General features: G+C 35.8%; 1 protein-coding gene across 1 annotated transcript in view; it reads right to left on the bottom strand.

Annotated features, from left to right (window-relative positions):
- RABL3 (RAB, member of RAS oncogene family like 3) overlaps positions 1–27,716 on the bottom strand; it is a 38,364-nt gene that overhangs the window by 4,610 nt on the left and 6,038 nt on the right. Inside the window, exons 3-6 of the mRNA XM_082625998.1 lie at positions 13,162–13,291; positions 9,086–9,200; positions 6,753–6,903; positions 1,633–1,704 (exon numbers count right to left, since the gene is read on the bottom strand). Of these exons, the coding sequence (XP_082482124.1) occupies positions 1,633–1,704; positions 6,753–6,903; positions 9,086–9,200; positions 13,162–13,291 (468 nt within the window). The remainder of the gene's footprint in view (positions 1–1,632; positions 1,705–6,752; positions 6,904–9,085; positions 9,201–13,161; positions 13,292–27,716) is intronic.

Here is a 27,716-nt window from a genome sequence, read left to right as displayed (position 1 = left end):
CTCCTCTTATCAAAACTTGCTCTCTTCTTAAAACCAACCAAGTTCCCTCTTTTTTTTTTTTTAAGTAGTCTTGCCTGGCAACTTGGGTCAAACTGATCTATAACCCATTGTTTCTCTAGGATACAACTTATTATTTTATTTTATTTTATTTATTTTTTTTTTGCGGTATGTGGGCCTCTCACTGCTGTGGCCTCTCCCGTTGTGGAGCACAGGCTCTGGACGCACAGGCTCAGCGGCCACGGCTCATGGGCCTAGCCACTCTGCGGCACATGGGATCTTCCGGGACTGGGGCACGAACCCATGTCCCCTGCATTGGCAGGCGGACTCTCAACCACTGCGCCACCAGGGAAGCCCACATTTTACTTTTTTAATTTTAAAATTAATAAATTATTTAAAATTTAAACAATATATTGTGGGATCTTTCCATGTCAGACACAGATCTATATGATGCTGCTCCTAGGGGACATAGATAGCGGCCACAGATCTAAACAAATGGAAGTTCTTACGTTTTAAGTTTGAAAACAATGTGGAGAGAAAATTTGGCTCCTTGCAGTGCTTCCAACCATTTTTTCATGTCATGACACATTTAGAAAATGCTAATATTTATACATTAGCAAATGTACAAATGGAGTAAGTGGAAGAGCCAGGCCAGGGGCTCTGGCTGCTCTGAGGACTAAGGGGATCACTATCTCAGTGCACCTGTACCCTTTTGGCCACAAACCAGTTGGGAAGTTCTGCAATAAAGCAAAAATTTCCCAGTGGCCTAATATTAAACAGGGATGGAGTGTGGGGCTCACCTTATGCTGACCTATTGGACAAAAGAGCCAAATATTAGATTTCTAAATAGTGAAAAGAAAAATGATTCATAAAGAAGAGCTATGAGGAGGGAAATTTTTTTCTTGGGACATTACTTGTAAAAGGAAATATAAGACAAATTAATCTTTTTTCAATAATAATACAGAAATACATCCTATTTTACTTTACTACACAATGTCAACACTGGGTAAACAATTTAACTTGGTCAATATTGTATGCAATGCAGTTGTATGGCCTTGTGAAGGAAAGACAAACAGTGCTCTAATTTACCAGTATGTTGAAAATGCTACATTTTCATTCCAGTTCTGGACAATAAGATGATGCTGGTAAGAGTCAATAATTGGAATGCAAAGGTTTCTGATAGGGAAAATTAGGGAATCAAGAAGATGACCTAGCCTTAAAAGTAACAGTAACATTTATATGGAGAATATTAGTAGCTGGGAGAGCAAAAAAACTCAGGGCTTTAAGCAGAATGTCCTCAGTTTAGTGCCTTTTGTGGGGACTTGGGGGTGGTGAATAAGCACAAAAATGTTAGAAAATATGGAAACATAAATTGTTTTAAGGAGGGAATTAGGTATCTTAAAAAACCCCATTTGAATCCAGTAGCTTTCATCCTTTGCTTAGAGAACACTGGTGATAGAATAAACACGTCAGCAGGCCTTGAGCAATTACACTGACAGATAAGAGATCAAAACAAGTAGTATTCAGGCTGTGAAGTTTAGGATGAAGGAATAAAAGGACAAAGCATTCTACAAAGAGTTTAAACTCTCATAATACATAAATTAAGTTTAAAAATAACTTAATTGAAGCCATTACCTTATCAAAAAACCTACTGAGCTTGACAGCATTGGAAGAACCTGCAGCTAAGTACCGTGGATTTGTGCAATCCTAGAAGATAAAACATAAGATCCACAATTAAACGTTAGGAAACATAAGCTCTTTGTGAGTCATTACTGTTACTCTTGCACATTTCTATAGTAAAATATTAGGCATAATACTCGCATAAAATATTCAAGTAATTTTCAAATTATGATGCACAGAGCAAAGAGGAAAGTGCTAAAGGAAGGTGAGGCCACTTACTCTTTGTTATTTAGGCAATTTTAGAGGACACTGAACCACTGTATTCATCATCAAATAATTCATAAAGGAAGACAGGATTGTTAATGTCTTACTAACAACAAAACCAACATACTAATTAGGTGACCTGCCTACATTTACCTTCAAAAGCAGAAATAGAGCTATTAAAAACAGACAATACTTTTTTTTTTAACATCTTTATTGGAGTATAATTGCTTTACAATGGTGTGTTAGTTTCTGCTATATAACGAAGTGAATCAGCTATATGTATACATATATCCCCATATCCCCTCCCTCATGCACCTCCCTCCCACCCTCCCTATCCCACCCCTCTAGGTGGTCACAAAGCACGGAGCTGATCTCCCTGTGCTATGCAGCTGCTTCCCACTAGCCATCTATTTTACATTTGATAGTGTATACATGTCAATGCTACTACTCTCTCACTTCGTCCCAGCTTACCCTTCCCCCTCCCCGTGTCCTCAAGTCCATTCTCTACATCTGCTTCTTTATTCCTGTCCTGCGCCTAGGTTCATCAGAACTATTTTTTATTTTTTTTTAGATTCCATATATATGTGTTAGCATATGGTACTTGTTTTTCTCTTTCTGACTTACTTCACTCTGTATGACAGACTCTAGGTCCATCCACCTCGCTACAAATAACTCAATTTCGTTTCTTTTTATGGCTAAGTAATATTCCATTGTATATATGTGCCACATCTTCTTTATCCATTCATCTGTCGATGGACACTTAGGTTGCTTCCATGTCCTGGCTATTTTAAATAGTCCTGCAATGAACATTGTAGTACATGTCTGTTTCTGAATTATGGTTTTCTCAGGGTATATGCCCAGTAGTGGGATTGCTGGGTCATATGGTAGTTCTGTTTTTAGTTTTTTAAGGAACCTCCATGCTGTTCTCCATAGTGGCTGTATCAATTTACATTCCCAACAGTGCAAGAGGGTTCCCTTTTCTCCACATCCTCTCCAGCATTTATTGTTTCTAGATTTTTTGATGATGGCCATTCTCACCGTTGTGAGGTGATACCTCATTGTGGTCTTGATTTGCATTTCTCTAATGATTAGTGATGTTGAGCATCCTTTCATGTGTTTGTTGGCAATCTGTATATCTTCTTTGGAGAAATGTCTATTTAGGTCTTCTGCCCATTTTTGGATTGGGTTGTTTGTTTTTCTGATATTGAGCTGCATGAGCTGCTTGTATATTTTGGAGATTAATCCTTTGTCAGCTGCTTCATTTGCAAATATTTTCTCTCATTCTGAGGACAACACTTCACTTTTTAGTACTAGTTACTCACCAGTGCTCAACTAACTTAAGTACTATGAAGTTCTTAGGAACAGTAGGAAGCATGAAAATAAAGAGCAAGAGGAGCAAAAAACAAACAGAACGGTGGCCAGGGATTTCTCACTCACTGAATGCAAGGCACTACATCTCTTGGTAGGCCATAAGGATAATAATAAACAATAGATATATTTTTTGGTTAAAATAAACAATAGAAAAGTTTATTTTAAAATATCATTAAATATTATTTTTAATAATAAATAATAAACAACAGATATTTACTATTAGGATACAAATAGGAAAAAATGGGGCTCTGAAGAGACAAAAGAATCTGAAACATTATAATGAAGTGACTAGTACATTGCAATGATTAGTAAAGACCTTAAAAGGTTTACTATCCCTTTCCTGGAATTCCAATGTTGAATTGCCTTAGCTTGTCATCACTGACTTGCCAACTCAAGAGACTGAGTACTTTGATTTGTACCTCAAATGCCACCTAAGACCCAACCATGGGGATATCATATAGGCTCCTTTGCAAGGATAGTATTTATTTTTTAAGTTATAGATCACCTGTGTCCCTTGGGAAATCACTGAAGTTATTATTGTTGCATTTATTCTGATTGTAATCTCTAAGCCCACATGATTCCTTTCCAATGCATTTTGTAACAATCCCTATTTTACCAATATACAACATTCAAGGCTCACATTTTAAATTCTGACCAGAAGCTATACATTTTCCAAAACCACAAAAGAGAGACTACAACTTTTCAAAGATCATAGAGTAAAAGAAAAATCAGAGGTCTTTGAAGCCAGCAGGCTCTCAATCTGAGTATCTATCCCAACATCTCTAGATTGTGTGACATTGGTTAGGTTACTAAACCTTTAAAGTTGAGCTTATTCATTTGTGAAATGGAGATAGTGATACTTAACCCATAGGATTTTTGTGAAAATTAAATGAGATAATGAATGTCTGACACATAGTAGGTACTGAAATATTAGTTTCCTTCTTTCTTCATCCCAAGAAAATGCCATCAGATTGAATTTTCAGACACAAAAGCACCTAACATAATAAAAGATAATTCTATATATGGATTAAGCAGACTGGAATGTCATCGTGTAAACTGTTGTATTTGAAATCATGTTTGAACACATTTATACAGCAATTGAGGCATATAAAAGACAAACCTTAACTAGATCTGTATTAGATATGTTTTACAAAACAGATATTGATCACATAATCATCAGATTGTCAAAAGACTTCAGAGATGACTCCAAATAGAGCTAAAGTACTAAATACAAAAATTAAATCAAACATCAAACAAACAGACAAAACCTCCCAAAAACTTATTTCTAAGCCTCCACAATTTCAGGTTGACCAGGCTAGAGAAACCCTATGATTTTAGGAAGAGAATTTTAGATCTGAAAGAACTATAACTATCTGCTATTGATCATGGTGGAGGGCAAAGCCTGAACATTGATATCTCTAAATGCTTGCCTAAGCTTGAGAAAGAAACATTAACTAGGGAAGATGCTTCAGAATGATCACTTTGAAGTAAACACATAACAGAGGAAAATTTGTGCTAGACACAAAAAAAACCTAATAGGATTTTAAAAAATAAGTAATCTCCTCCCTGTTTATAATTTAAACAACTTGCCTTTTTTTTTCCAGGCACAAGAAAGCTTTGATTCTATCTTTGATGTATACAGTTATGTTAATTCTTACTTTTTAATAATTTTAAGTAAATTCCTACAGTAACCAAAGATGCTAGCACTAACAGTGTTAAATTAGTTTTTACTTGAGACTTTATATTTACTTGCTGAGTCTTTTTGACTGTTACCTCTTTTTGAAACTCTTATCCAATTTTCCTCCTCATTTTTTCTTCCCTGCATCCTCAAGACCCTCTTGTTTCTGCTGTGTTCTTGAAGGTGTACACTGATAAAAGGCCATAAGTATGTTGTATGTGAATTCTGTGAAGACCATGTTTGCCACTTGAGTACCTTTACATCTTGTTAACAATTAAAGATCGCCCTGACTTTGCAAGTAAAATAGGAAAAGCACATATCTAGATGATTGTCACAGAAACCCACAGGCACTGGAAACAGATGCATTCTAAAATACATTAAAAGTAAAATAGTATGTGTCTAGCATGTGTAAGCACTTAATAAATGCCAGCTACTTTTATTATTAAAAAAAAAGTAATTGCTGGAACAAATTAAGCTATTCAATGGTAATTTCCCTTTGGAAACAATGTTCAAACAAAGTAACCTCAGTACTTCTTCAACAAGGATATTATATATTCTATGTAACAGGAATTCTCTGGAATATGATGGTCCAGTGTTGACTACCTGGGTATTTATGCTGAATATTCCATGGTGGCAGCTGAGAAAAATAAAGCACCTCCACTGCAAAGCAGAATGTAAAAAACAATGGAATGGCAGGCAAAAGCTGACTCAATTATGGGGGTACAGGTGGAGTTGAACCAAGCCACATTCACCAATGTTGATTCACAGAGAAAGGGCATCAGAATCAGCTGAGTCATTAGTTAAAATTACTGAGTCCTTTTGTCAAACCTTATGAATAAAAAGCTCCAGCTGTGGGGCACTTATTCAAAAATTTTCACAAAAACTATAATATTGAATACACAGTCAGGTTTGAGTAATTGGTGATCTAGATGATTTCTAACAATTCTTTCAGCTCCGAGATTCTAAATGTTAGGTGAAGGATAATTAAGTGGAAAACAGGCTTAATTGTAGAGCATGGTCTCTGGAGTCAGAGTGCCTGGTTTGACCTGTGTAACCTTGGCCTAATTACCCCTCTTTGCTTCTAGTCTTCGTTTTTAAAATGGAGGTACTTATAGTACCTACCTTATAGGATTGATGTGAAGACTATGCATGTGAGATAATGTACATAGAGCACTAGAACAGTGCTTGGCACTAATAAGTGCTTAATAAATGTTAGCCATTAGTAGTATTAAACTACCACCACCACGTCTGGAATGCCAGTGCACTGATATGTTGCAGAAATCCTACTTGCGAACAATGACATATAAACCATGACTGAAGCTGCTGGCCAGGATCATTCTCTAGGCAACACTAACTAGCTTATATGAGAACTTTTCTAGCCTTCTTAATGTCCAGTTCTAATTGAGCTAAATATCTCAGGAAAGGACTCAATCCATTGTATAAACTAATGCTTATACATTACTAACTATACATTAGTTTATATAAACTAATGCTTATGAAGCACTCCTAGTTTACAGTTTGTAATTTTCTCATTTATATACTTGTTTCCCCTTTAAGGTAAATTCTATAGTTTAAGAAGCTAAGAGGCTTTTCTAAAGCAAGAATAAAACAAAGTTTGAACATTCCAGCAGGTCAGCATATAAGGAGGCTTTGCCCATCTCATAATCTATGTTGGCTTCAATCTTCATTACTTTTTGGACTAGAACCTAAATGCCTGATTTCAAATATAAAGCTTCCTCTGTGAGAATACAGAACTTTCAAAGTCTTTGGTTTTGCCTTTACCTGATAATAATACAAACATGCATTAGTAAAAAATACACACCAAATTAATCTCTTCTGCATTGAAATCCTCAGCCAGGAAAGCAGTCCTAGTTAAAACTTCATGGCGCTTGGTTTCATGAATCTGATCCAGTTTAGTCCCTATTACCAACAGCGGGATTTGGTTATCAGCAAACTGTTCCCGGTCATAATCCCTGTGACAAATAATAATGAAGAGGTGAATAGAATTGACCTTTCTGATGTAGATGTGTAATATTTAAATGCAACTACTCACACTATTTTACAGATGCTTCACTGACTCTTGCTCACCCATTACCTATAAACTTACTTTTCTCCCACTTACTTGTTCATTTTTTCAATCAATCCTCACCATCTTTCAAGTTCCAACTATTAATTCAACAACTCAAAACTTGTCCCATGGGTCTTTATAGACTACTTGAATAAACTGAGTGCCCACCAGGTATATGAAAGTAGTTTGACTTGACTTCTCCCAAAGCTCTGTCTTCTAAGGCTAACAGCTCAGGAATTTTTCTGGGTAGATGCAGAGAGTGGATTCAAACCTCAGTGGAGAGAAAACCCAGTACCCTAGCATGGCAGTCATGCCTTTTGCCAGAGGGGAAAATGTCAAGCTTCTGGGTACCTTCTGGGGTATGCATAAGTTTTACACCTACCATACTCATTTCTGTCTATGAATAGTAAAGAAAAATAGATCATTTTAGGAAAATCAGAAATAGGAATGCTGAAGGCCAGAATAAATCAACCATAGGTGATGCTACAGACTGGGGAAAGATGGATTCAACAAATGGAAAGGGAAAGAAACAACTGAAATGCAAAATGAATAGTAAAAGGAAAGAATTAAGTACCAAATAGTTGTTTGTCCTGACACGAGAGCTGTGGGAGACACAGAACAGGTAGTAAGAATCACTTAGGGTTAGTGGCCTTGGGTCACTGTCTTTCTATTACTGAAAGGAACATAGAGCCCAATGTTGTTCAATTAATATAAATTCTACTCACATATGAGAAATGAAACAGATTTGGAGTTCTGACATATTATAAGCTCAGTTTATAACAGTCAGCAAAATCTGGTTGCAACACCTTGTGACAGTAAATCAATATTGCATAACCCAATCAATACAAACCAGGTGAGCATAATTTTTTTCCTTCCTTTGACATCACTCTTCTGTCTCTTTGAATAATCTAAATTGTGTTTGTGTGTGCGCCATGCACAAGAACTTACCAAATCTTTTTGCCCTTCACAATAACCTTACAGAGCCTCAGTTACCGTTCAGCCTTGGAACAAAACTGTTTTCAATTATGTTACCTCCCATTTCATAAAAATACTATCATTCTAATTACTGCATCAAAGCCAACAATAGTTTGAGTTCAAGGCCTTTGATTTTTCTTACTAACATCAATGTTGACTTAGGAAACATGGTCCAAAACTGAAATTTGCTTTATTAGAGAATAAAGTTTTGAAAGTGCCCTCCTTTAGGACTCTTTTCCCCCTGTACTCTAACTCTGGCTTACATACAACTTTTTGTATATATTTTATCAAACATCATCTTTGATACACATATTTGTCACTTGCAGTCTTTCATAATCTCTTGCACATTAACATATATATTTATTGTATATATGTAACATAACATATGTTGCACATAATATATGTATATTTACAATCTGTTCTCTTATTTCTCTTTTTAACTTTCCTTTTTCTCACTTTCTTTCATTAAATCTTATATCCAATTTGAAATTTGATCTCAAAATTCTTTTTTTCTTTTTAAATCATTAGGTAGAAAGTAAATGGGGAATTTTATCATGAATGGATAAGTCTGATAACACCTTATCATCACAAAGAGACAGATAACCAGGTATTGTATTATATGCTCAGTATCACTTAGGCGAAAACAAAAAACCTTGCATCTTTCAGGCCACTATATTTAACTACCATTATGAAGAAGATTAGGATTCAGAGAAACAAATAATGTTGAAACAATTGGACATTCATATACAAAAATCGACCTCAACCAAACCCTCACACATTATAACTAACTCAAAACAGATCATAGATCTAAAAGTAAACCAAAACCTGTAAAACTTCTAGAAGAAACACAGGAGAAAACCTGCATGATCTGGGATTAGGCAAAGAGTTGTTATACATGATTCTAAAAACATAATACATAAAAGAGAAATTAGACTTCATCAAAATGAAAAACTATTGCTTTGTGAAAGATACTGTTAAGAGAATGAAAAGACAATCTACAGAGTGGGAGAAAATATTTGCAAATCAAACATTGTACAGAATGTTATTTTGGAGGGTACATTCCTGGGATTGCTATAGCATTTCAAACCAACTGTGGAGTAATCTGGGCTTACCCATTTGTTACCAAGACTCCAGTTGGCACCAAATCCCTGCTGAGAGCTTCCAATGACCAACGATACAAGTTTTGGGATGACTTCTTATTTGTTAAGTCATGGACTAAAATAATACCTAAAATAACCAAAGAAAATAATGTCAATATTGTAACAACTCCTCTTCATTTCACAATTGGCAAAACATTAGGTTGCTTACTGAATGCATTTTGGTATGACTAACAAACTCAGACACAATTATTTTAAAATTTCCTCTGTAAGTTCTTGCAAATAATTATTTTAAAATAATTATCTAAAAGCTTTTCTTTGTCAGTTATATAACTTTAAAAAAATTCTACAAGGGCTGACAGATGTCATTAAACTTTTAGAATGTCTTTTCTTTTTTTCTTCATTCAACACTTAATGAGTGCCTATTCTGCCTGGTCCTAATTACAGAACTACTTCATCAATAAAAAGAATCAAAACTACTTCAAGTATATAGGAAATTATATTCATTCAAAAAGGTTATTTTTTTTCCACACTATGCATCTGTCATAGACATGATACATACACATATTACTTACACTCATTAAAATATTTAATAATAAAAATTTATTAAAATGGTATTGATTTAATTTGATACAATTCCTATTCTTTAGCTGACAAGATGTTTTCTTGTAGATCACCTGAACCTAATCAACTCAAAAGTCTAATCATTTAGCTCTTTGGATTAATGGCTAGCTATCTAAGCTTGCTCTACCTGTAAGAGATCTAGTTAACAAAGCAAAAGAAATATGCCACTAGAAGGAGGTAGGAAAAGATAGTCAAGAAGTATGAATAGTACAAAACAGATGGACTTTTAAGAGATTGAAAAATACCAAAATGTAATAAGCCTTAGAAATACAATTAAACAGAATCAGTTAAGATCCTAGACAGAAAGGTAAAGCATGTTATTACAATATGATATTGACAAAAAAGGAAAAGCTTTAATGCCTAGTGAAATTTAGGGTACCACCTTGTGATCAAGAGACAATAGGTTTTTAAACCCCCAACCCTTGCCTATATTACCCAGATTCTACTGTGAGGAGAGAATGTGAAACTGATGATTCTTCCATCTTCAAGATGTAAGATATGTAAATTTGAAAAAGAAGGGCATAAGAGTTAGAATTATTTGGCTCCTCTAGTTTTTACAGACATTGTGCAACTAAGGTGCTTGTGCAAATTATAGTTGACTAGTTCCATTTAGCTCAGATAAATCTGTATCTCTCCTGCGTTCTGGAAAAAATAGAGATCTGACACTTGCCCCCGTGTCCAACTGCATTCACTCTACCTTCCTCAATGAGGGGCTCTATTAGACATTAAGGAAACATGAACAAGGATAGATTTTAAAAAAGGAATAAAGAGCTACCGTTAAAGAATATAGCTAACATTTATTCAGTATTTATGTGGTAAGTATTGTGCTTTACGTGTAGCATCTAATTTGATTTTCAGAACAGTCCTATGAGGTAAGAATTATTATCTTCATTTTACACATGTGGAAGCTGAGGCTCAGAGAGGTTGAGTAACTTACCCTAGGTCACATGGTAAGTGGGGTAGCCAGAATTTGAAATCAAGTATTCTGACAGTAAAAGACTGGAGGAAGGCAGAATAAAGTCACTTCAGGGCAAAGGGAGTGGATGATATTTTCTCCTTTCCTTATTTCCTAGGTCTAAATACCACAAAACTATGGGTTGGTTTGGTTGGGAGAGTGAAAAGATTACAAAGGCCTAAATGAGCTATTAGATGCACAGGGAGGAGTTTATTTTTTGAGGATCTCTATTTAAGGCTTTTGAGCTTTTAAGGGCATTGAGCACCTTTTTCCTTATTTTCCTTCTTTCATTTGGGCTGAGAGTTCCTGCTTTGTATTGTGAGCTAGAAGGGACGGGACACAGTGAGGCCCAAAGGAGAGAAATCAGGGTGATAGCTGATCAGAATATGTTCTAAATCTTTAAAAATAGAGAGGTAGAGACACTTTACAGGTTTCCTTTGGGGGTTACCAGCCTCATTCATCACAGTGGGAAGAGGTAGGGTATTGAGGGAAGGAAGTTATTGCTAAGAATAGACTGTATTTGAATGGAGTGATCCTTGTGCTCTGTTTCTTAGAAAAGTAAGGATGGTAGATGGAGTAAAGAACCTTGAATGCTTCTACCAAGAGAAATGTTCCAGAGGTAGGCTCGAAGAACACAGAAACTGATTTTTCTTTCTTTTTCATTGAAGTATAGTTGATGTACAATATTGTGTTAGTTTCAGGTGTACAGCAAAGTGATTCAGATATATATTTTTTCAGATTCTTTTCCATTATAGGTTATTACAAGATATTGAATGTAGTTCCCTGTGCTATACAGTAGGACCTTATTGTTTATCTATCTTATATATAGTAGTTTGTATCTGCTAATCCCAAACTCCTAATTTATCCCTCCCTCCCTTTCCCCTTTGGTAACCATAATTTTGTTTTCTATGTCTGTGAGTCCCTATTAAGATTGCTCTTAATAGGGAGTTTTTTTTTTTTTTTTTTTTAAGAAACAGGAATATCTCTCAGTCTTACTTGTAAAACTAACATAGGATATATGAAATTACTTCAATAATATTTAAGGAAGACACAAATCACTAATGGAGAGTAGGTATAGAAAAGATAACCAAATAAATATGGATTTAGATGGATTTCTTCAGTACTTACTAAGCTTACAACTCAGAATTCCATAAAGTTTCTAGGATTTGAATGGTCTTTAACTTTATTATTTATTTATAATTTTTATCCTAACTCTTTCTCAAAAAGATCTAAACAGGAAAAGTGTTATTTATCCAAATTTTTCTTTGCCAAATCGGATTGATATCAACTTTGACAAGTCATTTGACTGATATAATCCAAGTTTATCACTTGATCCTAGATCTAAACCAGGCTTCATTTCTTTCTCTCCAGCTCTTTAGCAAGTCACCTAACACTATACCAGTCTTATCTCACTGTTTTTTCATTTATATACATTCTATTAATATATGCCATTATCATGTATCATTATGATGTCATATATTAATGTCACCATCTTAAACTGTGTTTTGTTTCATTTATGAATATTTTGTTTCTTCAATTAGATTGTGACACTTTCAGATAGAATTCCGAGCTAAATGCGACATAGGTCTGAACTAACATGACTCATCCTGTATTCTACAGTATGCATTCAATGGCAAGAGCCTTCTCTACTTTTTTGAAGTATCTACAACACCTTATGATATGGGATAAGATATTGAAAGAGGAATATAATTAATGAAGATGGTACTGAATAATTACAATGCTTACTTAATATAGAATGAGATCTAAGCATAGTATAAATGAAGGCCAATTAATAGCTAAGCATCTACCAGAAAGGAAGGGGTAAGATACTAAATCTTTTGGTACATCAATCAAAAAGAAGTTGAAATTATATTTCACAGTAAAAAAAAAAAAAAGGTAAAAAATGAATGAAAGAAAAGAGAACATAAAAAAATTCTATAGGTAAATCACAGGTGTCAGTAGTTTAGTTCCTGGACACAGAGTAGGCACTCTATGAACTGCAATTATGTCCTATTACACACCTCTACCTGGAAGTCTGCTCCAGGTGTTTGTATATCTATAACTGGATGAAATTTCTGCACCCCTAAAAACATCCTTAGGCAGCTTTTATAATTACACAGGACTCTAAGGAGCAGACAAAAAAAAATCTCAGTATCTCTGGGACATCTGGCTTAGACCATGGGACTCCTAATGGTATATACTCAGTTGACTGAAGAAACAGCACTCCCAGGGGACAGTGTTTTGGAAGGTTCCATGTTTTATGTCAAGTACCCAAACTCTCTCTCAATATTTAGTTTATGACAATAATATAAATAGAAACACGTAGACAAAGCAAATATCTGATGTTCTGAAATACATAGTTAGAATCTAAAAAACACGAACTGGAATGTGATATGCAGATTTAAATTAAGAGTTGGGAGTATCTTAGATCTTTCAAATTAAGATGAGTCCAGCATTCCTCATCAGATGATCTGAGACCATTAATATATGGTAAAAATAAAAAATGTTTTACCATTTACAGAGTTGTAGAATACTGCTCTTGTGCTTTTCACACTGCTGGCACTGCCCACAGAGCCTCCAACATCCCAAAATTCTATATAGTAGGTCTTCTCTTCTGGGGTTCCTTCTTTGTAGTCATGAACCTAACAAATCAATCCATCAAAATAATTATTATAGCCACTAAGAAAACTCATAAACACCCTCACTCCAGTTTAAAGCACTGAACATTCCATATCAGCAGCTTACCCTCTGACTCTCTAATCACCACCTCCTATCTTTGCAGCTTCCTCTCTCTAACACTCCAACTCTAATAATAATCTTTGACCCCAAAGGTCCCTATAGTTCATGGATCCTAACACCTTCCAAAGACCCCCCTTCCACTTCCAAACCTTCACTTCCTTCCTAACTAAGCATAAATTCTGCTATTCGTCATTTTAATCTCTCCTTTACCCCTCCCTCACATAGTATTCATTAGACAAAACTCCAGCCCTGATTATATCCATCTTTTCCTGTATTCCATGTCTGCAACCCAGCTAGCGAGTGTAATGTTCAGAAAAATATACATTCAAGCTAACTGGATTCATTTTAAATTCAAGTCTACCTTTGGAGCTCTCCTTCAATCAGTTCCATAGTCTATTTCCTCTTTTCCTCCCCTAGGTAACTATTTCACACTTACTCCTCTTTTTCAAACTTCCAATCTCTCTTCCTTGTCCTCAAGCACAGCTAATAATATTGCTGCCAGAGACAAAAGCAATCAGAAGAGAACTCTACAACCTGCTCTTCCCTTAGCTATCCACTCCCTGCATCTGTACCCATATAATCTGCTTTCCTTGCAGCTATTATAGATAAACTGTCTGTGTCTCTAAGGTCAAATCCCCTTCTTATGCATAAAACCCCATCCCTTCTTTCTTATCAAAGAGGTAGCTCTATCAATTCTCCCTTTCATCATCAAGTTTTCCCTCTCTCTTGGATAATTCCCACCAGCGAACAACCATGCCATAAGTTTTCCCATCTTAAAATAACCTTCTCTTGGGCTTCCCTGGTGGCGCAGTGGTTGAGAGTCCGCCTGCTGATGCAGGGGACACGGGTTCGTGCCCTGGTTTGGGAGGATCCCACATGCCGCGGAGCAGCTGGGCCCGTGAGCCATGGCCGCTGAACCTGCATGTCCGAAGCCTGTGCTCCGCAATGGGAGAGGCCACAACAGTGAGAGGCCCGCGTACCGCAAAAAAAAAAAGAAAAGAAAAAAAAAAAAAAACCTTCTCTTGACTTCATGTCTTCCCCTAGCTGCCATATCACTTCTCTATTCCTTTTCACAGCAAAAGCCCTCCAAAGAGTTGGCTCTTCTCAACTGTCTCTAATTCTTTTCCTTATATTCTCTTTTGAACTCATTCCTGTCACACCTTTTGTCCCAGTCACCCCACTGAAATATTCCTTATCAAGGTCATTAATGGCTTCCACACTGCTAAATCCAACAATCAATAAGCAGTTTCCATCTTACTCTACCATCTGATAAAACTAATCACTCCTCTTTCAATACTTTCTTCACTTAACTTACGGGATATCATACTGTTCTGCTTTTCTTCCCACCTCACACTGGCCAAGCCTTTTCAGTCTCCATTTGGGTTGTCCTCATCTCTCTACCCTCTTAATTGTTAGTGTTCCAAGGTTTAGTTCTTGGATATCTCGCAATACTTGCTCTTTTGACAATTTCATCTACTCTTATGATTTAAAATGTCATAAATACGTTGATGAATTCCAAATTTATATACATCCTGGAGCAGTCCCTTGAACCTCAGACTACCATATCACCTAACTACAATTTGGATGTCTAACAGGCACCTCAAATTTAACATATTTAAAAATATCCCAATCTTCCTCCCAAACCCATTCTTCTCCCAGTTTTCTGATTCAGTAAAAGGCAATTCTAGCCTTCTAGTTAGTGGAAGGGGCAAAAACTTAAGTGTTAACTTAACTCTTAACTTAAAACTTAACTCCTCTCATACTGCATATCTGATTTGTCAGCAAATTCTGTTGCTTTTGCCTTAAAAAAATATCCAAAACCTGTTCACTTCTCACCATCTCAACTATTACCACCCTCAAAGCCTCTATCTATCTCTTTGCCTGAATTAATGTAATCATCCCCTAACTGATTTCCCCACTAGAGCCTCACCGACTCACTTCCCCACCACCCTCCATTTGTTCTCCATATAGTAGCCAGAGTGATCATTTAAAAATGAAAGTCAGATCATATCCCCCTTCAATTCAAAACTCTCCAATGACTTTCTTACTCAGAGTAAACTCCAAAATCTCTCTCTTTCTCATTGTCTAGACTCTATAAGAATTTACTGCTTATATTTCAGAAACGAAATCTGATATATGGCAACCTTATCTATTAGAATATAGACAAGAGCCAGATTATAATACGGTGGGTTTTTTTTAGAAATATACATGCCAACAAAAGCAAAAAATAAACAAGTGGGACTACATCAAATAAAACAGCTTCTACACAGCAAAGGAAACCAGCAACAAAGGGAAAAGGCATCCTATGGAATGGGATAAAATATTTGCAAATCATACATCTGATAAAGGGTTAATATCCAAAATATATAAAGAAATAATACAATTCAATAGCAAAAAACCCAATTTAAAAATTGGGCAGAGGAACTGAATAGACATTTTTTCAAAGAAGACAAATGGTCAACAAATACCTGAAACGGTGCTCAATATCACTAATCAGAAGGGAATGCATATCAAAAGTGTGAGATAGCACCTCATACCTCTTAATATGGCTGTTATCAAAAAGACAAGAGATAACAAGTATTGGTAAGCATGTGGAGAAAAGGGAATCCTTGTACACTACTGGTGGGAATGTAAATTGGTTCAGCCACCATGGAAACAGAATGAAGGTTCCTCAAAAAGTTAAAAATAGAACTACCATATGATCCAGCAAGCCCACTTCTGGGTATATATCCAAAGGAAATGAAAACAGGATACTGAAGAGATATCTGCACTCCCATGTTCTGTGCACAACAGCCAAGGTATGAAGACAATTTAAATGTCTGTCAAAGGATGAAGGAATAGAGAAGATGTGATATACAGCCATGAGAATAGAATATTATCCCATTATTCAGCCACGGGGGGGGGGGGGGGGGGGAGGAAATCCTGCCATTTGCGACAACATGATTGGATCTTGAGGGAATTATGCTAAGTGAAACAAGCCACTCAGAGGGGGGAAAAAAAACCAACTGCATGCTATCACCTATATGTAGACTCTAAATAAAAAGTTAAACTCATAGAAACAGAAAATAGAAAAGTGGTTGCCAGGGGTTGCAGGGGTGGGGGAAATAGGGAGAAATTGGTATAAAGGTACAAATTTTCAGCTCTAAAATGAATAAGGTCTGAGGACCTAATGTATAATATGGTGACTGTAGTTGATAACACTCTATTGTATAACTGAAACATGCTAAGAGTGTAGAACTTAAATGTTCTCACCAAATAAATAATAAATAAACATGTGAGGTGATGGATGTGCTAATTAACTGGATGGGAGGAATCCTTTCACAATGTGTAAGAATATAGTAAATCATCACAATATACACTTTAAATATCTTACAACTTTATTTGTCAATTATATCTCAATAAAGCTGAAAAAAAAGTCCTTAAAAAAAAAGAAATATACATGTCAGACTTACTGAATCAGTAACTTTGGGGTCCAGTCCTTGGCATGCATAATTTGAACAATTCTCCAAATGATTTTGCTGTAACCTCTAATTAAGAATTACTGATTTTATACAATGGAACTCTTTTGGTATCAGGAAGCCTAGACTATATTCATTGATTGCTACTAATTATCCCTGATATCTTTGAGTCTCAGTTTCTTTGCTTATAAAACGAAGAAGTTATATTCTGTATATCAAATGGCTCTGAAATAACAGAAAGCAAGAGAGCTGAATAGTTAAAATAGATGTCATAAAATGCATGTATCAATATATGTTTAACAGAATGCTTCATACTTTTTACTTATTCACATTTTTTTGGTCCAAATCCTTTTCCAAGGAAAACTTTAAGTAAATAAGATATTCTACAGATAGCCACACTGACATTAGGAGAAGACAATTAGCAGACTGGCAACAAAGAGGACAGGACACAAAAATGACAACAGCAAAATCACAGCAGTTGGGGACCATTGTGGATAACAGAAAGTAATCTTGTATACTGTGATAAAAGGTATCACTATTTTGTTATATGGCATAAATAACTGATAATATGTGAAAATGTTAAATCATCAATAAAAAGGTTAAACTACATGAATTCTGTTTATGAAAGCAAGGAAATTTAAAATTTATATTATCAAGATTTCTAAGCAAAACCACTGAAACGGACAATACAAGGTATTATAAGGAGTCAGTTACCTGGTATCAAAAAGCTCAACCACTTTAGTGAAGCTTTGTTGATCCTGCCACCCTCCCTGGCTCCAAAACCAATCAGGGCCAGTTAGGTACTCTTCTTATTTGCTCCCATAACATCCTGCACAGTTCTATCATTTCACTAGCCACACTGTCTTATTTATCTGCCGATATCTCTTCTATTAGACTCTGAGCTTAAGAGCATGGACCATATTATTCATCTTGGTAGGCCTACAACATAGCATAATACCTGGCACATATTAGATGCTTTGGTATGTTTAGTTAAATCAAGGAATAAATTCAGGATATATCATCCTCTAAGGTTTTATTATACTCAGTTTATTATTTTACTGAATTCCAGTGCTTCTCAAGTACAGTTCTAAGAACAAACTAAATCAGAACCAATAGGAAGGCTTATTTAAAAAAATACAGATTCTTGGACAACTCTTGAAGCTTCTGGGGTGGGGCTCAAGAAGCTGTATCTTAAAGAAAGCTCTCTAGGTGATTTTCATACATAATTAAGCTGGGCAACCATTTAAGTACATCATTTTTTTCTCTAAAGTTATTTCAAATGTCTAATGTTTACAAACTGTAAACAGACTGCAACTCCTTCCAGAATAGCCACTATGTAATACAACTTCCAGGTAGCATGCCTTCTTAGCCTTGCAATGTACCAAGTCTAGTAGCCAGCTCCCTTTTGGCTACACACACTCCCAAGCCAGATTCACCCACTCATCTGTACTCTTCACCACAAAATACCTTCCTTAATTAAATCTTTTCATGTTTCCTTCCAGAATTAGAAGAGAAGGTACCCTTCTTTCTTTCCAAACTGGTGAATTAAACTAAGTTTTACTTAATTCAAATGTAATGAGTCCTAAGAACTTTAACCATGGCTTGTAGCTCGTAGCTATGACATAATACTTTTTATATGGGTGAGTGATCTCCAAGGGAAAGCTTGACATTTTAACAAGTATTGCTCTTGACACAATAAGTGGTACGTCGGTGCTATACTAAGAGCCCAACATGATGGGGGGTAAGGCAAAACTACAAGAAATGTGTTTTATATTTAAATCAGGTCATCAAGGAACAAATATTTAAAGTCATTACAGATTTTACAGCTATATAAAGAAGGATTTTTCTCAACAGGTAGCAAAAGTATGTGCTGATCATCAAATGGGAAAAGGAACTATACTGTAACTTTGGTACTTCTCATTTACTCACCTCTTAACTTTTTATTGGAAATCAAATCAAGACTAGGTATAAAATGTTTTGTCTCATTTGAAGAGTTTATTCATTGTTTGTAATTTCTAAAAAGGAGAAACACATTTAGTAAAGAAAATGATACACATCAGGAAAGAGCAGTGGATGCTGTAGATATTCTCTAGTAAGTTTGGTTTAGTATGTGTGCCTGTAGAACTATTATTAAAGAGAGTCAGGAAGGTAGGAGGTCTTAGGAGAGAGTTGGGAGAAAAGACAGAAGGATAGAAAAAAGTCAACAATGAGAGTGTACCAGGGGAGTAGGAATTGAATTTGTCTCATTCATTGTTGTACTTCTAATTCTTTGCAGTGTCTGATACCCAGGAGGTATGCAATATATATAATGAATGAACAAATGAATGAATAATATCATAAAGGTGTCTGCTAATTGCCTCTTCCTTACCAGTAATCTTGTTTTACCTTCAGCCAAGTTCATTTCCTCTATTTAAAAAAAAAAAACCCTTGGACTTCCCTGGTGGTGCAGTGGTTAAGAATCCGCCTGCCAGTGCAGGGACCACGGGTTTGATCCCTGGTCTGGGAAGATCCCACATGCCACAGAGCAACTAAGTCCATGTGCCACAACTACTGAGCCTGCACTCTACAGCCCACGAGCCACAACTACTGAGCCTGCACGCCACAACTACTGAAGCCTGTGCACCTAGAGCCTGTGCTCCACAACAACAGAAGCCACCACAATGAGAAGCACACACACTGCAATGAAGAGTAGCCCCCACTTGCCACAACTATAGATAAAACCCTCGCACGGCAATCCAACACAGCCAAAAATAAATAAAATAAAATAATTTATAAAAAAATATAAAAATAAATTTAAAAACCCTTCACTTCCCCCTTCTATTCTGTACCCATCTGCTCCTTTATTTAACCTCTAAACGACTGATTTAAACCTCTGTTTCTATTTCCTCTCTGCCTACTCACATCATTTGGTTTCTGCCACTAACATTCCATTGCATTCTCAAAGGTCAGCACTACCTTCATCGTCACCAAATCCAATTTTTTTCTCTTAGTCCTTATATCTCTATATTATTTCATACTAAAAATCAATCCCTCCTTCATGAAATTCTCATCTCTTTTTTGCTCTTGCAGTATTTCATCATCTTGGCTATCCCTCCTATCTCTTTGATCAATCTTTCTCTGACCCCCTTTTCATCATCAACTCTCTAAATATACCCCAAGGTTCTCCCTCAGCTCTTCTCTTTCTAAATTTTCCTTTCTGAAAACCTCATCAGCTCTCATGGTTCAGGATTATCCCTATACAGATAATTCCAACTCAGAATTCTCTCTTGAGCTTCAACACGTCAAATGCCTTCTAGACCTTGGATAGCTCACAGATCCCTCCCTTCATCATGTCCAGAGCTAAATTTATCATTTCCTTCTCTCTCACCTGTAATATATATCCCTCTTCTTAAGGAATAGTACATTTGTCCATTGCCCAGGCTGCGCGTTCCATCATTAACACTCAGTATAATTTTCTGTTCTTCACAAGCACCTCACTTTCTCGCTTGAACACTTATATTCTATATCAGAGCTATCCCACAGAACTTTCTGTGATGATGGAAATGTCACATATAGTAACCACCAGCAACATGTGACTACTGGGCACTCAAAATGTGGTTAGTTCAACCAAGCAACTAAATTTTTAATTTTAGTTCATTTAAATTAAATTTAAATCTCCATATGAGTCTAGTCGTTACTGTATTTAACAGCATTAGAATACCCTTTTCTTAATACCATTCCGGAACAAAAGGCAATACAGAGTAGTGATCAAAAGCACAGGCTTTTGAACCAGACTGTCTGGGTTTGAATTCCACCTCCATCACTTATTAGCACTGTGACCATGGACAAGTCAGTTAATACTTCTGTGCCTCAACTACTTCATGTGTCAGATAGGAAAGCTAATAGTACTTACCTCAAAGGGTTGTGGGCATTAAGGCTTGTGGATTAGTATGTAAAATAGGTGCCTAGCCAAAGTAAGCACTAAAAAACGTTAGCCATCATTTACTGTTACCATTATTTTAAAGATCATTTATATAAAGACCTTGTCCCACCTACCAGTTCCCACCTCATATTTTTAGTGGTAAGAAGACTGCCCTTAAAAAAATTTTTTTTCTCCCCAGTGCTTGTATATTGTTATGCTGCCCAAGAGGAATTCAATAGATATTGATTGTGTGCAATGTGTAAATTAGAGTTAAAAATCCCATTAAAGTGAGTTAGAAATGACAAATCAATTTCCTTATTTATAATTTGTGAAAAGATTAAATTCTGGAAGTTTTGTTTTCATAATTAAGCATAGCCATGCATTTATATTGGTCCCATTAGACTTGGGGCAACAAAATTAGAACACGGCAATGAATGAAGAATACCACAAAATAAAACTTTTCTCCATTTTCCCTTCAGTTCAGTTATGAACACCTCTGCACTGCATACTAAATCCAAAATGTTAATAATTACTGAGTACATACTTTAAGCTTATTAGCTTCACCCAGTACTTGAAATTAAACAATTACATTATCACCTTTACCATCTCTGTTTTTAGTTGGCTCTTAACAGATGTGAAATGAGCTAAACAGAGCAACTGTTTTTAAGAGTTCTGAAGAGTGTGTATTTATGGATCTATACTGATTCTGGAGATCCCCTGTCAGGTTTCAGTAACACAGAAGCTGTAATTGCAATATAAAAGCTGCTACAGAAGAAAGTGTTCTTTCAAGTTATTTAGGTAAAGGCTTTATCAGATTTAATCATCCTTGCTAGAGGGAAGAACTGTTCACTTTATTACAACAACAGTCAAAATAATTTACATGTCTATCAGAACTTTCCTTAAGATTATCGTTTAAAAATGCCTTTTACTTATGTTGTCACTCAAGAAATGCATTTTTCTCAAAGAAGACAGATCAACCAGCCCAATTCAATGAAGAGTAATAAAAGCAAGATCACTTTCAGCCCCATATGCCCAACTCTTCCACGGTAATGCAATTCAGGCCAGTCTGGCTTTAAAGAAGTCAGTAACACACTCATTCTAGTAAAATCCGTCACATTATTACATGACACTTGTCTTCGACTATTGTCGCCTTTATTCCAGTCTCCCTTTGGGCAGTTTTACGTCCTCCCCACTGTTCCCTGGAACTATGGAGGGAGTTCAAAAGTCAGCAGTCTTTCATAAGATAACTCAAGGGAACTTCAATTTCACTTTCTCCAAAAGCATGGGTTTCAAAGGAAATCGCTACTGTTACTTCTAAAACTTGGTCAGGGTCTTGGGAACTAACTAAACTCATACTGATCTGCAATCTGGGACATATGTAGAAGCACTCCTTACAGATACACCCCGAGTCTCCACCTTCATATACAGTAGGCTGCTAAGACAAAGTTTCTTTTGGAAATTTTGCTACCAGCTACACTCAAGACCTGTTATCCTCAGTTACCATATACTTTGGGTCCTTACTTAGTTTCTCATATTCTGATTCCCAAACTGCTTTCTGCTTCCTCTACCCATTATTCAATCCCAATTGTTTCCTTCTTCCAAATCTTTCCACTTCTCTCCTAGAAACTTACTCCATGATTATATAAAATTCCATTATATTCTTATCCTCAACCTCATTGTATTAACTGATGCCAGCCTCTACCCTGAAGACAAAACTTCTCCTGCTGCCCTCTCAGATGGATGCTGTTCACTCTAAGACCACATTCGAATTACCCTGGAGTTGAAAAATAGGAAATACCTTGCATGAGGCTTTGGACCATCTAGCTATACTCCCTTCCCTCCCTTTTCCCTTACTGTTAATACCTTTTAACTCCCTGTCAGCATCTGATTCATAGTCTTGCCTCTCTAAGTCCTGTCATTAACCACTTCCATATCCACTTGGAAAACTGATTCCACATCCTACCCAGTGTTCCTCAAAACGTTCACCTGCACCAGAATTGTCTCAGGTGCTTCTTAAAATGTAGATTCCTGGGCATCATGTATAACTCTGAATCAGAATATCTGGGGGCCTTCGTTATAAAGCAGAAACTAACACACCACTGTAAAGCAATTATACACCAATAAAGATGTTAAAAAAAAAAGAATATCTGGGGGCAAGGTCCAAGAATCAAATTAAAAAACTAAGACGTCAGACTGCTTATCAAAGCAAAACTTAACTATATCTTATTTACAAGAAATACACTGTAAATACAAGAGTACAGGAAACAAAAGTTAAGAGATGGAAGTAAGATACACCACAAAACATTAACTAAAAATAAGCTGGTTTACACAATATAATACTATTAACTATAGTCACCATGTTGTACATTATATCCCCAGAACTTATTTATCTTATAACTGGAAGTTTGTACCTTTGACCATCTTCACCCATATTACCCCTCTCCCCCTTCCACCCCCACTTCTGGCAACCACCAATTTCTTCTCTGTTCCCATGAGTTTGCTTATTTCAGATTCCACATCTAAGTGTGCTAATACAGTAATTGTCTTTCTCTCTCTGACTTATTTCACTTAGCATAATGCCCTCAAGGTCCATCCATGTTGTTTCAAATGGCAGAATTTCCTTCTTTTTTATGGCTGAATAATATTCCACTGTATATATAACACATTTTCTTTATCCATTCATTCATTAGTGAACACAATCTTAAAAATTCTCATGACAAGAAAAAAAATTGTAACTATGTGAGGTTATGCATGTTACCTAAACTTATTGTGGTAATCATTTCTCAGTATATACATGTATCAAATTATTTTGTTGTACACCTTAAACTAATACAAATTTATATGTCAATTGTATCTCAATAAAACTGGGAAAAAAGTGGATTTAGTTGTTTTATTACCAGACAAAATAGACTTCAAAGTACAATGTATTACTGGATATACAGAGGATATATCATGATGATAAAATGTTAAACCCTTCTGGAAGTTTAAACAATCTTAAATTAGAACACACCCAGTAAAACAACCTCAAAATATATAAACAAAAATGGGCAGAATTAAAATGAGAAGTAGACAAATCCACACTTATAGTTGGAGATTATAATGCTCATTCCTTAGCAACTGATGAAACAAGCAACAAAGAAAATCAGTTGAGATAGAGAAGATTTGAACAAAAAGACTAACAGGGCCTCCCTGGTGGCGCAGTGGTTGAGAGTCCGCCTGCCGATGCAGGGGATACGGGTTCGTGCCCCGGTCTGGGAGGATCCCATATGCCGCGGAGCGGCTGGGTCCGTGAGCCATGGCCGCTAAGCCTGTGCGTCCAGAGCCTGTGCTCCGCAACGGGAGAGGCCACAACAGTGAGAGGCCCGCGTACAGCAAAAAAAAAAAAAAAAAAAAAAAAGACTAACAAACTTGACCTAATTGATATATTTAGAACAATGCACTCAACAGTTACAAAATATGCATTCTTTTCAAGTGCACATGAAATATTTACCAAAATTGGCATTAAGCAAATCTCATCAAATTTCAAAGAATGAAATCATACAGCACATGTTCTACGCACAATGAAAGTAAGCTAGAAATCAATAATTAAAAGATAATAAATATTCTCAAAGTTTGGAAATTAAGTGGCACATTTCTAAACCACCCATGAGTCAAAGAAGAAATCATAATGGAAATTAGACAGTATTTTGAACTGAATGATAATGAACAAAATTTCAGAGAGGCAGCTAAAGCTGTGCCTAGATAGAAATTTAGAGCCTTAGAGCTTTCTAAAGGGAAGCCTGAAAAAAACCAATGAAACAACTACCCAGTGCAAGAAGTTAGAAAAAAAACAGCTAATTAAACCCAAAGAAAGTATAGACATAATAGAGAAAAACCCAGAAATTAATAAAAAACAGACATATAATAGATAAAATCAACAAAGCCCCAAACTGGTCCTAGATAGACCTCTAGCAAGACTGACCAAGAAAATAAGAGAAAAGCCAAAAATTACCCATATCAGAAATGAAAAAAGGAATATTACTGCAGATCCTACAGATATTGAAAGACAATAGAGGATATAAAAACACATTTTTGACAATTTACATAAAACAGACAAATTATTTCAAAAACATAAGTTATCAAAATTGATATAGAAAAAATAGTCATTTTCTATTTTCTTTAATGTTACTTAAAAACTCCCACAAAGAAAACTTTAGGTCCAGAGGTTTTTAACTGTGAATTCTTCCAAATACCTAAGGAAGAAATAAAACCAATCTTACATAAACTCTTCCGGAGGATAGATACAGAGGTAAAACTTCCCATTATGTTAGCCTCATTTTACGAGGCTAGCATAATCCTGATACTAAAACCCCACAAGGAGATTATAAGAAAGGAAAATGATAGGCCAATATTCCTCATGAATTTAGATGCAAAAAAAAAAGTATTAGTAAATTGAATCTAGTGATATATGAAAAGAATACATCAAGACCAAGTTGGATTTACTCCAAGAATGCAAAGTTGGTTTAACATTTAAAAATCAATCAAAATAATTTACCATAGTTACAAAATAAAGCAGGGAAATTATGATTATCATGCAAAAGCACCTGATAAAATCCAATACCGGTTCGTGGATCAAACTCTCATCGAAATAGAAAGAGAAGGTAACTTTAATCTGATAAAGCATATTTACAAAAAGTCCTATAGCAAAAGCCATATTTAATGGTATTACATTAAAAATTTCCTGAGATTGGGAATGAGACAAGGATGCCTGTTAGCACCACTTCTATTTAACACTGTACTGGGGATTTAGCCAATTCAATAAGAAAAGGGGAAAAAAACCCAAATAAGACAAAAGGTAAATTACATGAGCAGACTGGGCTCTGGGTAGATAAGAGGGGCAGGTGGGTGGGGCAGGAAAATGAATTTAAGTTCAATTTCAACTTCAAGTTGTAAAGCACTAGACTTTAACCTCACACCTTTTAAGCTTCTCTGATCCTCCCTACAAACCTGTAGGCTAGATAAAGCAGGTATTATTTACCTCTAATTTGCAAGTGACATACTAAGGCTCAGAGAAGTAAACTGATTAGTCTAAGTCTCTCTTTAAGAAGCAAAAGCAATATGGGGACTGACCCAGGAAGTGGGAGTTCAAATCTAAGCTTATTTTCAATATGTTACGCTTTCTCACAGAAAGGGAGCTAGAAAAGTCCAAAGGGAAATTTTGTCCAGAGCTTATTATTGGGTCTCCCAAACTTAAATAAAGTTACCACTGAATTCATTATCTAGAATTTCTTTTTCTTCCATAGCTAAGAATTTGGGAACATAGTAGGCTGAAATGATATAGACAGGTCCCCTCTGACTTCAAACTCATAGAAATGCCATAAAAATATTTTTTAAAAATAAAAAGGACACGCTTGAGAAAAAAAAAAAAAAGGAAATTCCCCAGATGCTAGAAATGAAAGATAAACTTAAGAGTATGAAGTGGGAGCTGACCCAGATTCAGATATAACTTCAGGGGTTGGTCCCCAAAGTTTTAGTGCCCAGCCAAGAATAGGAATCTGTTTTCCAGCTTTTAAGGCAAAGTATATGTGGGTGAGTGACAAAGAACAGATTCCCTTCTTGAAATGTGGACCCTTGATGAGCAGCTCAGTCAGTGAAAGAGAGTAGGAAAAACTGTCCACTGGCTCAGGAAAGCAGGAAAAACTTTCTGTCAGGGGCCTTGTAGAAAGTAGATGAAAGATCCACAAAAAATGGAAACCACAATCAGATGCTGGGGGGAATTTACATTATCAAGATTGCATGGAAATTCCAAGCTGAGAAATTACAAGGATCACTGAAATCTCTAGGGCTCTGGCAGCAACAGAAATGAAAGGCACTGTACTCTCACAACACAGCATACAAGACTTCAAAAGGGAAGAGGAGAAAAAAATCCTGTTGAAGACGTGGTCATCTTCAAGAATTACAAACCATACAAGAGGTACATTTCCATGAGGTAGAGTCTGCATATATAGCAAGTAGGAGATCTGTCACCCACCCAGAAAAAAAATAGAATAAGCCAAAAGAAACCATAAAATATTATGTTGAATATGATTAAAATAAAAAGTAAAATATAATGAAAGATCAGAATATTTTGAAAAATTTTGACATTTGAAAAAGAACCAAAAGGAACATCTGGAAATTAAAAGTTACAGTTACTGAAATAAAAAACTGAGTGGATTTATTAAAAAACAGATTAGACATAGTTGAAGAGATTCTTAGTTAACTGGAAGGCAGATATGAGTACATCATCCAGAATGCACCACGGAGAAACAAACAATAGAAAACATGAAAGTGCAATTAAAAGTTGCGGAGGACAAAAATCCAATAGAAATTCAAAAGAAGAAGATAGAAGAAACAAGGTAAGGCAAACAGATAATGGCTAAAAATTTTGAAAAATGAAGATATATACGAGGCGTACAACTTCTGACTAGGATGACTAAAAACTAATCCACCCTTAGATGCAGGTTAGCAAAACTACAGAACATCAAAGATTATTTAAAAAATTTTTTTTTCTAAAGCAACTAGAGAGAAGAAATTACCTTAAAAAGGAATAACACTTAGGCTGACAGAGGATTTCTAATCCGTGGCAATATACATCACAGACTGTGGAATAACAGGTTCAAGGAACTGAAGGAAAATAACTGTCAATGTAGCTAACTGCTAGTCCCTCCTTATTTATTTCTTAACTCAATGGAGAGAGGTATGCCAGTACAAGAGAGGCCTGGACAGGAATAGCTGGAATTAGCAAGACCAAAATATCTGGGAAGATAATTAATTCAGCGGAAACTGCACTTGGGTTTCCTAAATGTGATGTGGAACAGATGACCTAGACATAAGGCTCCAGAAGCTTTTGCCTTTACACTATATTTCTAGCCAAAAGTTGGCTGTCTTAGTGGGAAAGGCTCGAGCAGAGTGATTTATGGAGCATGTTAAGTGAACTCTAGATATACAGCA

Source organism: Mesoplodon mirus (genome assembly GCF_964341445.2).
Source record: "Mesoplodon mirus genome assembly, chromosome: 6".
In the NCBI taxonomy this organism is placed as follows: Eukaryota; Metazoa; Chordata; class Mammalia; order Artiodactyla; family Ziphiidae; genus Mesoplodon; species Mesoplodon mirus.
This window is presented reverse-complemented; position numbering and strand designations above follow the sequence as displayed.